Source organism: Amblyomma mixtum, chromosome 1 (genome assembly GCF_055824585.1).
Source record: "Amblyomma mixtum isolate Tamu chromosome 1, ASM5582458v1, whole genome shotgun sequence".
NCBI lineage: Eukaryota > Metazoa > Arthropoda > Arachnida > Ixodida > Ixodidae > Amblyomma > Amblyomma mixtum.
Window position 1 is genome coordinate 85,073,038 of NC_143012.1, and position 12,822 is coordinate 85,085,859.

Genomic DNA, 12,822 nt, shown 5'->3' on the forward strand with positions numbered 1-12,822 from the left:
GTTCCCTTATATGTAGACGACCCTGTATGTGCACACAGAAAGTTGCTTTGGGCCAGCATCGATGTTGCTCAGTCTGTTGAAAGAAAGAAAAAAAAAAGTCGCAGCAAGTCAGTCCAGTCTGAGCCAAGTGTGTGCTGCGACTTGTAAAAAAAGTATGTCCACATTCCGCATGTGCATTAGAGTGTTCAAGGCCCATGGTCTCAACCCTGAGTGGATGACAGCCACTTACTGGCAGCAGCCAGCGAGAATGTACACACTAGTTGCTTTATAGCGCAAGTAAAGAAAGGTAGACACATTATTAACTGGCCTGTTTCTGTTGTTTGCACTGTGCAGCTGGTTTGCGTGCGGCGCTGTTTTTGCGGTAATGGAGGGACATAATGTGTGGCTCTGATCAGACGAAAGCATCTGTGACAGCATAGCTAGTACGGGTGCCTCCCAGGTTCCTGCCTTCCTTACCTCCCGCCTTGTGGGGCTGATGGTTCTCCCTCGGTGAATGTTGCAGGTACGGGAAGAACCCACAACATGCACCGTCTCCACCCAGACCAGCCCAGCCCCGTCCCCACGGCAGCACCGCAAGGTAGGAGGACATCTGTTGAGAGCATAGAGTTGGAAGTTTAGTGGGCATATTTCAATGCAGGCAATTTGAATGCATGTTAACAAAGCCCTGAATAGTTGAATTTTGTCTGTAGCCCTCCACTCTGGTGGCCCTCAAGAGCGAAAGCAAAACAAAGAGAAAATAAAAAGTGTGCGACCAATGCTGTTTGTGCGGCACACTATGCGTTCGCATTAGTGTCGCCTCTGAATGGAGCTGCTGCTACCGCTGACGAGTTCAGACTGGGCGAGCGGCTAGCATGATCCAGTCCGCCAATCACTCTGTATGACATGCCATGCCCCCACTCCGGTCTTCCGATCCAATCCAGCAAACACGGTGTGACACTCCGTACTCCCTCTCTACTCTCCCCCACCCCCACCTTCTCTTCGTATTCACTCTCCCTCTTTCCACTTTGCCACCTGCCAACTGAAGCATCAGATGGATGAACAGATTTTTCTGACATGGGGGTTCTAAAGCTAACACATTAAAATTTCACCTCATATATCAATGTCAAGGCTAGTTGAGAAAGGTCCAAAGCCACTTCTTGGGAGATCTTTCTTTGTTGTTTGTGAGGCTTTTCCTCTTCTCTAATTGTTGCCGGTATACTGGAAGTTGCAAGCGTACTGCCAGTGGCGCACAGGTAGAGCGGCTTCAAAGTTGATTCACTTACCGGACATCATGTTGCATCATTTTTGATTTGTTTCCTTTTGGCATTGCTAGCTATGATGCTCCCTCATCTCGTAGAAAAAATTGTTAGCGGGGCTGACGTTCTACATTCAGTATCGCAGGATTCTGAATAGCCTGCCGCGGTGGCTCAGTGGTTATGGTGCTCGGCTGCTGACCCGAAAGACGCGGGTTCGATCCCGGCTGCGGCGGTTGAATTTCGATGGAGGAGAAATTCTAGACGCCCGTGTGCTGTGCGATGTCAGTGCACGTTAAAGAACCCCAGGGGGTCGAAATTATCCGGAGCCCTTCACTACGGCGTCTCTCATAGCATCAGTCGCTTGGGACGTTAAACCCCATAAACAAACAGACAGACAGACGGATTCTGAATATGGTGCATCACAAACTGCATATTGTACTCCACAAAAGATGCATGGCAGGGACTTGCTATAATGTAGGGATGACCTGACAAGAGTGGTTCTGCATTGCTCTAGGTCTGTTAGTCCTCTGGCGTTATAAGACAACATTGAGCAGAGTAGGAGTGAAAGAATTGAGCGAACGAGGGAGTGAAGGTACTGTATTAGGCAGAATGTCCAATGTCCAGGTGGGGTCCTTAGTCCAGGACCCCAGTGGTGAGGATGTGATGACGTACCGACCACTAATGAGTTCCATCGTGCCGAATCTCTACTCCTTCCCTCCAAGTGACCCTGTTGTGCGCCGTGCATTGCAGCGGGAGGCGTCGCTGCGGTGTGGGGCCCAGCTGCCGCTCCACCACTACATCCTGGAGCAGGCGAAGCTGCTGGGCTACCGGTTGGACCTGTTCGAGGACGGCTCCTCCTCTTCGGCCTCCTCGGCCGCCGGCGACTGGGGCCACGACAACGACGACGAGGAGGACTTCGCCGACGACGAGGCCATGAGCGCCCCTTCGTCCCCCTCCTCCTCTCAGGACGAGGCAGACGCCCACGACGGGGCCGTCAGCCGCTTCTCGGGTGAGGACCCTCCGTGCTCCGTGCTGCCGTGATCAAAGCTACGCACAGACTAGCCCCTAGCCTAACTGCCCTCTGGTGCTAGCTTTTCTGTGTAGCAACTGGCAGTGATGTGTTTCAGTGATGTGTTTCAAAATGAAGGTTGTTTTATGCTGTCTGCATGGCGGACAGAATGGTGAGCTTATGAGGGCTCTCTAGGCCTCAGATGCAAATTGAGGACATTGTTAGGACAGTGTGGCGGCGGAGGGTCTAGTTCCGGGGGATGTCACGAGAGGGCGCTAGTGGATCGCCAAGTCATCATCATCATGAGGCGGTGGCGGGAAGATCGGAGAAGTGCAATAAAGGTTGTTGGCGTGGAGTCCGCGAGTTGTGCGAGTGTGTCGCCGCTGAAGCGTGACAGCGTAATGCAGGGAAACATACACATCGCATGCGCGGAAATTGTACAGTTCAGGAAGGAATATCTCTAAGTAAGGGAGTCTGTGCAGAATTAGCAAGATTGCTCTCGTGAGGCCTATTATTTACCATATATTGTTGCATGTAAGTGGACGTTTCTTTTTTTATTTTTTTTTTAAATGACCATCAGAAATTAGAGGTTGACCTTTATATGGAGCTGCCCTATTCAGGAGGTACCTAAGGTAGTTTGGATTGAGTTACGGGTAGTATGTGTCCTGCACTGATGTCCATCCCCATCAATATTGATTCATGGAGCTTTCTGCATAAAAAAAGAGCGTCGCTAATTCGCTTGCAGATGAGGTCTGCTAATGAAAATTCGAACTGCGCACCGTTTACCCGGCTCGCTCGTGCTTGCGGCCGCTTTCCTGGGCGAGCTGTAGATAGGGCAAGAGCAGATTCTGGTAACCTTCGGAGGTTCCTCACGCCGGAACCTGGAACTGCAGGACCGTGGGCAGTTCGGTTTGCTGCTCAAGGTCATCAGCTGTTTTGCACGCAGGTGTGGAAGGCAAGAAGGTGTGCAGTGCCGTTTTATCACCTTTGATCTCCATATGACACTGACTGATGGCCTCACCATTGCTCCATTACGTGTCTGATGCTCTGAGCACCCTGCAATGCCATCCTTTGAAAAACGCTGGGACTAGAATCTACTTTAGGTGGTGGGAATGTTTTTTATTCATTGAGGGCTGCTATTGGGGGCTGTTGACTTCTATTTGGAGCTGACTTACCTATCTGCAACAATATATGGTAACTGTGCCTTACTGGATCATCAGTAAAGGAGCCCTGAAAGGCAGTTTGTTTCTAGTGCGATCTGTCCAGTCACTGTTCACGCTAGGGTGTGCACCAGAGCTGTGCAGAGTGACATACATCACAAGATTATGCTGTTGTGTCGTGTTTGCATCTTGAGGCCGTTGTTGCACCATGTGTACTACAACTATCTATCTAAGCCGGCAATTGCCTCCTTAGTGTGGGGGAAAACCAAAGCAGGGCTGTCGCTCTTTGGTTCCCTGCAGAGAGCGACAATGGCAGCTGGACGTCGGGTTCCCCCGTGGGCCACCCGGGAGCCACTCAGCACGCTTCCCTGCGGCGCGTTGGGCACTCGCGGCCAGACGGCGGAAGCCTGCTGGAGAAGTCGCAGGTATGTTATAGTATGTCTGATCATAACTTATCCCACCGCAGTGGCAGTGTGGCTGTGGCGTTTGAACTGATTAGTCCAGGGCTGCTGGCTTGGTGAAATGCAAGAACATATTATGTACCGAGATTGCAATGCACTTTGAAGAACACTAGGTACTTGAAAATAATCTAGAGTTGCTTTGGCACGAAAGGAGTGCGGTGAGAGAATGGATGTGGCAGAGGCACTGTGATCTTTTTACACGCATCATTGTCCTTCGCTATTTGGTGAGAAAATAAACGGTGTTCCAGTTCTTTTCTGTTTTGGGAAAAGCTGCTTACCGTCTTTTAAAGGCAAAGCATCTTCGCACATACATTCCTGAATTTGTCCACACAGCATGTTATCTTTCTGCATTTCTGCCAGCTTTGACTTTGTCCTGGGCATTGTTGTGATGCCTGTGCCACTTTTTGAACAAAAAGCACTTTCAGCCTTGAAAAAGAATTTTAAAGTGGTTTGCACTCTGTTCTGTTAGTCGAACCCGGATATATTGAACCCGCATATTTCGAATTATTGGCTATATCGAACACACAGATTACCCCCTTGAAAATACTATGTAAAAGTATAGGACAGTTGCGTTGTATATCGAATTCCATTTTCGCCGGACATTGGATATATCGAACGCCGCGTCGCGCCGCGCCCCTGGAAGGCGCGCTTTCCCCAAAGACATTCCTGTCCGGTCCTCAGCCGCCTCAGCAGAGAACATTTCCGCAGTCAGTCAGCAGGGGCAGGGCCCTTTTTCTTTTTTTGTTCCCCGTTTTTGCGCCCCACCGGCGCGAGCTTTCCCGCTCCTCCTGTACCGCCGGCATGTGCTCCGTCAAGGTCATTGGAGCTCAGCGAAGAGAGAGCGCGGCATGGAGACGCGCGCCGACGGTTCTAAGCCACGCTTCTTGGGGAAAGAGAGAGAGAGAAAACGGTCGCTCGTGGGCACTTCGTGGGTCTGGGGAAAAGAGAGAGCTCAGAAAAAAAAGAAAAAAAACGAAGCCCAGAGCGCCGATCTTTCTCCCTGCTCTTTCTTTTCCCTCCATCGTTCCTTCGCAGCCTCGTTGACTGCCGCTCGCATAGGCTTCGCTCTTATCGCTCCATCTGCGCCTCGCGTGTTTTATTTTTTTGTGTGTGCCTGTGTTTCAACGCGCGACGTGAAGCAGGCCTTGAAGTGGCCGGAGATGAATGTCCGGAAGATTTAGATGACGATGAGTGCTTGGACGACGCGTTTCGCGACTTGTCCAATTTTCTCGACGCCGTTCCATCCGAAGTGGGACTTTAACGCTGACAGCGAACTTCAAGCGGTAACTGGCGTTCAAGACGCCGACTCCAGCGACGATGAGGGCAACTGTGTTGTCGAAGAAACGCGTCCGTGCGCAGCCACTGAACTGCCGTCAGCGTTAGCCTGATTCGGCGCTGTCGCGGCGAAATGGAAGGCACTGTGCTCTCGCACCTGGACAGTCTCGAGAAGATCGAGGCCAGTGTTTTGAACTTCGTTTCCCAGGGGAAAAAGTAGCCCAAAATTAGTGATTTTTTTTCCGCGAAATAAAGCGCTTTCACATTGCGTGCCCATACTATGTGATTCGCGGCTGTTCCAAACGGTAAGCCACAATTTGTTATGATCGGGAGTGCAGTTTTAGCCTATATCTGTATATCGAATTTTCGCTATATCGAACTATTTTCCAATCCCCTTCGAATTCGATATATCCGGGTTCGACTGTATTACGTCTCTTTTCCTCCTCTTTTTTTTGCACAAGTACATTCCATTTTATGCACTATGCGTGAGCTTGGATCACATCCTAGAAATTTAAAGCAAAGTGACATTATTCAAGGTGGGTAAATCTGTCTTTAACTGCCCTGATGGGTTCCCTGTTTTGAAAATTATTGCTTTCTACTTCCACAACTTAACGCAAGAAGCGCCTCCTTGCAGTGTAAGGCTTCTAAGATGTCCTGAAACAAAAGGAATCACTTCTAGGTGATGCAAACTCTGTGAGAGAGGTGCGAGTTCACTGTGTAAACAATTGTGTTCACGTCATCTGAAAGGGTTAAGAGCCTCCATGTGTCTTGATCCGATCGCAGACCCGCTGATTTCCGGAGAGGAGAAGCATTGTTGTTCACCGATGTTTGCGTGCGGGGGGCAGTCATTCCAGGTGGCGGGGGGTTCCCGGGAGGCATCGCCTGCACTGCGGCCGCTGTCGGCCGAGCGCAAGCCCCCCTCGGAGAGCGACATTGTGCAGTACGCCCAGGACAACCTGAACCGGCACAAGCGGGGCCTGTTCCGGCGCAAGTTCTCCCTGCGGGACATGCTCTCGTGGTCCAAGGACCCCATCCGGCAGCCCATGATCATGACCACCGACAAGTCGCTCAAGCACGACGCCTGCCACCTCTTCAAACTCATACAGGTATATAGCAGGGGGCATCGCTACTCACCGGTCATGCTAGCCGTTTCCTCTGTTCAGAGGGCTGAATCAGCGACACCGGGCTGGAAACGAATCAGGTTGCTGCTCACAAAAAAAAAAAAAAAAAACGTGAAGGTTTGGTAGCAGTGGTTTTATTTTTACAGCGACGGCTGTTAGTGGCACAAATCCGCGATGTTGGCGTAGGCGTCTGCACCGCAGAGAAGTGCGACGGAGCTAGGATAACTGTTTCACTGTGCCGTGTGTGCAGTGTTGCTTCCTTTTGCCGACACTGCTTTCATTGCACATGTAGCACTGCATAACAGCTGTCTCTGGGTTCTCACATTACGCAGCGTAGCGTGAGCGCTTGTCTTTTTTTTTTTGTCTGTGTGTGTGCGCGCCAACAAATTTGAATTTGACTTCTGTAGCTGCCATTTTGGGCTGTTGAGTTCCTGTTTAATTCGAGCGAAGATTTCACTATACACTTAGCTCTGCCAGAGGGAAATCCGCTCCTCTGCCTGTCATCAACTGGGTGCATATTAAGGCGAAAAGCCTTTAGTGCCTCATCGTTGTCGACAGAAGGTTGTCAGCAGAGGTGTGGTGTCACGCTTTTTTAGTCAGACCATAAAAAAAAAATCTTTGTGCACGATGGGATTTGAACCACCATCCATCCGTTCCGCAGACGAGCGTGCTAATGGCTGCGCTACTTCCTGCCAACGCATGTGCAGTTCTCCTTGTCTAGGACGCTGGAGAGTGTTTGCAGAAAGGTGTCGAATCAGACGGATGCCTCCCAAACGCCCTCCAGTGTTTCCAGCGTTCTAGATTCACAAACAATTGTGTACTTGATTGACATCTTAACCACACATCAGTGGCCCAAGCAGCAGCAGCGCGCTAAAGGCTTTCGCCTCACCGCACTTTAGGTCAACAAAGTTCCTTCCTGAATTTTTTAAATTGTTAGGTCTAAATGCATATGAAACAGCAACTCGTCTTGCCGGCAGTTTCGAGCAGCATTCAGACATCTTTTTATCAGGGAAGTGGCTGTTCCCTTTCTTGAGTTTGTGTCGCTCTGTGCTTTGCACGTCTTCTTGGAGTCACTCGACATGCGGGGCTTAGTGGAGGGATGTGGTGGCCTGGTGTGCAGGCGTACATGGGTGACCGCAAGTGGAAGGCGCCCCCGGAGCAGGTGTCGGTGGAGATTGCCACCCGGGGCTGGAGCCAGGCGGCCCTGCGGGACGAGCTGTACATGCAGATCTGCCGCCAGACGACGGACAACCCCCGCGGGGAGAGCCTGCTGCGGGGCTGGGAGCTGATGGCCGTCTGCCTGGGCATCTTTCCCCCGTCGGCCACCTTCCGGCCCTACCTGGAGAGCTACGTGCAGCGGCACCGGTGGGTGCGGTATAGAGCACTGCACCAGTTGGCGTGGTGACGTAACGCAAACCCAGTGCGATGAAAAAAGGGTCAAATGAAAGCAGTGAAGTACAGCCGCAAATCCCATTTTCTGAGGACAAAGGGGGCAGGAACATAGCTCCGAAGATGAATGATGAAAGTTGGTTTACGGTTTACGGGCTTTAACGTCCCAAAGCGACTCAGGACTATGAGGGACACGGTAGTGAAGGGCTCCGGAAATCTCGGTGACCTGGGGTTCTTTAGAGCGTGCACTGACATCGCACAGTACACGGGCCTCTAGAATTTCGCCTCCATCCAAATTCAACCGCCGCGGCCGGGATCAAACCCGCGTCTTTCGGGTCAGCAGCTGAATGCCATAACCACTGAGCCACCGCGGCAGCTTGAATGATGAAAGTTAATCATGCGAGGTAATTCGTGAGCACCAGCTTTCAATGTGTGCACGCTCAACGAGTGATTCTTTTTGGACTTGGCAGTGCCTGTGAAATGGTCTGAATAATCGAGCAGTTTTGAAAAGCCTCAAAAAACAAAAGACATATACACAAGCTGTTGTGAAAAAGCAGCATGAAAAATGGTGAATTTTGCTATTTCCCACATTTCACATCACATCGCATCACTTTATTTTCCTTAAAGACCCTTTTCCAGGGTGTTACTTAAGTGGTGGGGTTTACAAAATGCAGGAATCAACAGTGCTTGAAAATGATGATGAACATGTTATGGCAGCAATATTATGGGGAAGGCCGTTCCAGTCAGCTGCTGCACGAGAAAAAAATGAGTTGGCAAAAGCAGTGGTACGGCCACGTGGACGCAAAACTTGGAAGAGAATGACCGATGCGATGGGACCTGCGTTGTGGAAGTGCGCAAATGTATGGTTCTTGTTTTAGTGGTGAATAAAAGAACTTGTGAAACAGGACAAGACTGGCTATGCGACTAGAAAGATTAGCTAGACCTGACTGCGATTTGAGGGATGATATGCTCACGTCGTACGAGTATGAGGAGTGAATGAATCTGAGCCAGAGGCATGCTTTCATGTCCACGCTGCATTTGGCCGCACTGCATGTTACGTCACCGGTGCCAAAATGCATTAAGCCGCCTCATGTCGCGCCACAAACCATGTCGCTAGCTAATCCTGCACTAGCATGCCGCGGGCAGTGGTGGTTGCGAAGACCAAAAGAGGGAGAAACCCGCCAGAAGATGCGAGCTCCTTAGACTCCCTTGAAGGCAAGCTGCAACGAAAATTTGCAGTCGATAAAAAGACGTTTTTCTAGTGCCATATAAACAGACAGTTGTAAAATCAAGAGATGTCGTTCATAACAGAAGTGACTGCGACAGGAATTGCTTGCAAAAATTGCTGTTTTTCGAAGCAAAATTTTAAAAAAAAGGGGGTGGCTATTATCGAGCACTGTAAATGACGTAAAAACGAACTGCTTGGCCCCATATTAGTGGAGTTTTAGGGGCTCACTGTTTTCATAGAATCCAGAGCAAGTGCGTACACGTTCTAAGCGTGCCCTATTACAAATGCGAACGCCGATCTCAAGAATTTACTGCACCACAAAGGAACGCACAGGAGCAGAGACTACCTTTTCTTTTCAGTGCATCTGCTTTTTTCTTTTTGTCACAGAGGAGACATAGCACTGCTAGTTCAGATTTTGCGAAACACTTTTTTTGACTGGAATCATGACAGACGATGTGGAATTTTGATTCATATTGACCAATCCAGGCGAGGGCCTCAAGCCACATGGAAGGAAAGAGAACGCTATATGCTGTACTTCAGAAACGCATGCGGCATGAATGTTTGTGTGTGTTGTGAACTTTCATGCCCCTGACAGCTACACAGCACTTGCAGCATGATAACCTCGCCTGTAATTTCGAAACACTTTTCCCCAGTGCTACAGCAGGACTGCCACGCCAGTTAGGCTTAGGTCATGCTTTCCAGTTTCACCTGTACATGCGAGCATGATTTCCCTCCCGTGCAGGGACGATGTGGCAGTGGGCGCTTACGCGGGGGCCTGTGCCCAGCGGCTCGAGCGTGGGGCCCAGAGCGGGGCCAAGCGGGGCCTCCGGCGGCCCACGGCCGAGGAAGTGGCCCAGTCGCGGGCGCACCTCTTCCGGCCGTCCATGTTTGGCAGCCGGCTGGAGGAAGTGATGGCGCTCCAGTGCGACCGCTTCCCCGACCGCTGCCTGCCCTGGGTGCAGACCACCTTGTCGGAGGCCGTGCTGCGGCTGCACGGCGCCCAGACCGAGGGCATCTTCCGGGTGCCGGGAGACATCGACGAGGTACGTCGCTGTTGATGTCGTTGTATGCGACTGACTCCATTTGTTTGTTGCAAGCCCACAATCGTTCCTCAAAGCATTACATTGAATTGGGGGGTGGGTGCCTATGAGAATTAAAAGAATACACAGTAAAAGCTTGTTAATTGGACTTCACGGGACCAGAAAAAAATTGTCAATTATCGGAAAGTTTTCAACTATCGAATGGCATTGGTATCACTGTGAGCATCTGGCCGATGCTAGAGTGTTTTTAGATGAGAATTGCCCAGGGGTAGCAGCTTTTCGCATTTGTCAGTTGCTTACTGCGCGCCTGCTGTCGGGAGTGTCGAAGCAGAGCTGCCGCAGAACATTAAAGCCATCTGCGGCCTTTTTCACGGTGTGACGCAGTAGCAGTCGAGCCTCCTCACAAGAGGCGTTGTCGCATGTGAGGGCACTTCACCACGCAAACTGCAAACAGCGCAGTTTCAGCACACTGGTATTACGGGGCAACCGCACTGACAGAAGCGGAGGAACGCCTCGTAAATATTTGCACAGCGTGTTTGACGTTGTGGTAAAGCGGATTTCACCTATATCTGCGGTGGTGCGAAACGCTGGTGCTGTTTGGTGAGTCCAGCAACTCTGGGTAGGGGTGTAGGATGTTGGCTGTTGCATTTAAATCCCACTGCAGTTGCATTAGCACCACATGTAAGCTCTAGTGAATTCTTTTTGCCAAGGGTGTTGAAGTAGACAGGTGCAGTCACCATTCGAGGGGTGTGGTTGTGAGGTTAGCGTTCTGGGAATAGGGTAATGCATGGTAGGCGTGTGTGTGATGGGCGTGCCATGATGTAACCCGTGAGGGCACTATGCTAAGGGTGGCGCATAGCAGCGGTCGTGTTACGCCGACGACGCCACAAAAATGTGAAATGCAGCTTTAACAGCTCTCGCTGTAAATGAAAAGACCAGTGAGGCGCAGCTGTGCTTGGCTGGCTGGCTAATGTGCAGCCAGTAGCGGTTGCCACCGTGGGCTCGCACAAAGCTCAGAAAATCGGAACCGAAACTCTGCAGCTGATATATCTTTCACTGATTGCAGCCTGCGGTCATCATCATGCCGGCTGTTGCACACGCAGTAGAAGGGTGCGAGTGGCGCTGCACCTCGCACTTGAGGCTTGAGGAAGGCTCATTGGATGATCATGTGCTGTGCCGCTCATACCTCGTCACGGCCCCCTTTGGAGCCCGTCCGAATTCACCAGTGCGAGATCCGCAGCATCTGAATTATTGTGCGTCCAACGCCACAAACTTACAAGGCTATTGGCCGGGATTGCGCCGCCAGTCCGAACTGTACTCAGATTTCCAAATTAATAAGTTTCTACTCTACTTAATGTGCATCACTGCCAAAGGTAATGAAGCTGTGCACTCATACTACAGAGGAAGGTGAAGTTTCAAGCGGAGAGCGAGGAGAGGTAGAGAGAAAGGTGCGACTGAGTTTAGAATGGCACTGCGCATTTTAGTTTCAACAAGTACCATTGAATCCATCCGTGTAGCAGCTAAAGAATGATGTGCGGAGAATGCCATTCACCGTAGATGGGGGCATCAGTGTTTTCCATGTGTCAACTTAGCTTGATATTCAGCAGCTGACACAGTGAGCCTACAAAACTTGAATACAGAAACTCATAAAATGAAGCTGATGCAAATGATAACATTGACGTTGCTGGACGATGCATGCGCAGGCAAATCATGTGAAGGTATGTATGCCTGCATGGAGCTTCACTCTATTCTGTGATTCTTCAGGAGGAGGAGGATAAACTTTATTTCCGTCGACAAATGTATCTGACGGTGTGGGGTTACAGCCCCATCAAGTGACCATGAGCCCGTGGCGTTCGGCGACTTCTAGGGCTCGTCACAACCCGGATCTGTGTGTGTCCGAGTCGGAGCTGAGCAATACGGCCTCCCACTGGTCTGGATTCGAAAGCTGCAAGCCTCGAGGGGGGGAGTCCCGAGGGCAAGCCCAGAGTATGTGGGATAGAGTGGCATGTTGGCCACACAGTTGACAAGAAAGGGAGTAGACCCCAGGGTATATGTGGGCATATATCGCAGGATTGGGGAAGGTGTTCGTTTGGAGTTGCCTCCACGCAACCTCTTGGGGTTTGGTGAGAGAACTATGTGCGGGGGGATATAGGGGCCTACCTAAGCGGTAATGCATGGTTATGTCATGAAATGTAACCATACGATCTCTCGAAAGCGAGGCTCAGAGTGGATGGATGGTGTGTGTCCAGGTGAATGCTCTGAAGGTGCGGCTGGATGAGTGGCAGGGGGTGGACTGCACGGGGGGCGACCCCCACGTGCCGGCGTCCCTGCTCAAGCTGTGGTACCGGGAGTTGCACGACCCCCTGATCCCGGCCGCCCTGTACCAGGAGTGCGTGGACTGCTGCGGTGAGCCCCAGGCGGTGCTGGCGCTGGTGCGGCGCATGCCCGAACTGAACCAGCGAGTCCTGGCCTACCTCATCCGCTTCCTGCAGGTGCGGTGCCATTGCACGCTCTCACACTGGGGCCGCGTGAAGAAAAATTCAGGGGGCACTTTGTTGACCTAAAGTGCGGTGAGGCGAAAGCCTTAAGCGCGGTGTTGCTGCTTGTGTCACTGATGTGTGATTGAGATGTTAAGCTTCACCTCTAAGAGTGGAACGCGACAGCGTCTTGTAACGCTGCCAAGGAGTCCACAGAATGCCATCGCCCGTTTAGCTCTACGCCTATGGTAAATTGATTTTTGAGGAAAGGAAATGTATCCGTCTGGCATATCTCGGTGGACACCTGAACCTCGCCTTAATGGAAGGGAGGAAGATGGGAGTGAACAAAGACGCCGTATTAGCGTATATTAGGGAGAGGCACCTTTGTTCATTCCAAACCATCGAGCTGGCATGGCGGAGTGGTTAG

The 12,822-nt window shown here is 51.1% G+C and overlaps 1 protein-coding gene and 1 long non-coding RNA gene across 3 annotated transcripts in view; one reads left to right on the forward strand and one right to left on the reverse strand.

The window, feature by feature from the left end:
• RhoGAP93B (MyTH4 and RhoGAP_KIAA1688 domain-containing protein RhoGAP93B) overlaps positions 1-12,822 on the forward strand; it is a 31,991-nt gene that overhangs the window by 11,188 nt on the left and 7,981 nt on the right. For both annotated transcript variants that reach the window (XM_089554020.1, XM_089554026.1), the window contains 7 exons: positions 503-577; positions 1,986-2,244; positions 3,705-3,829; positions 5,986-6,246; positions 7,382-7,626; positions 9,621-9,921; positions 12,168-12,410. In XM_089554020.1, coding sequence (XP_089410146.1) covers positions 503-577; positions 1,986-2,244; positions 3,705-3,829; positions 5,986-6,246; positions 7,382-7,626; positions 9,621-9,921; positions 12,168-12,410 — 1,509 coding nt within the window. The remainder of the gene's footprint in view (positions 1-502; positions 578-1,985; positions 2,245-3,704; positions 3,830-5,985; positions 6,247-7,381; positions 7,627-9,620; positions 9,922-12,167; positions 12,411-12,822) is intronic.
• The window catches only part of LOC149367078 (uncharacterized), a 25,124-nt gene continuing 12,302 nt past the window's right edge, over positions 1-12,822 (reverse strand). The window contains exons 2-3 of the long non-coding RNA XR_016284508.1: positions 457-589; positions 1-73 (exon numbers count right to left, since the gene is read on the reverse strand). This is a non-coding gene — a long non-coding RNA (uncharacterized LOC149367078). The remainder of the gene's footprint in view (positions 74-456; positions 590-12,822) is intronic.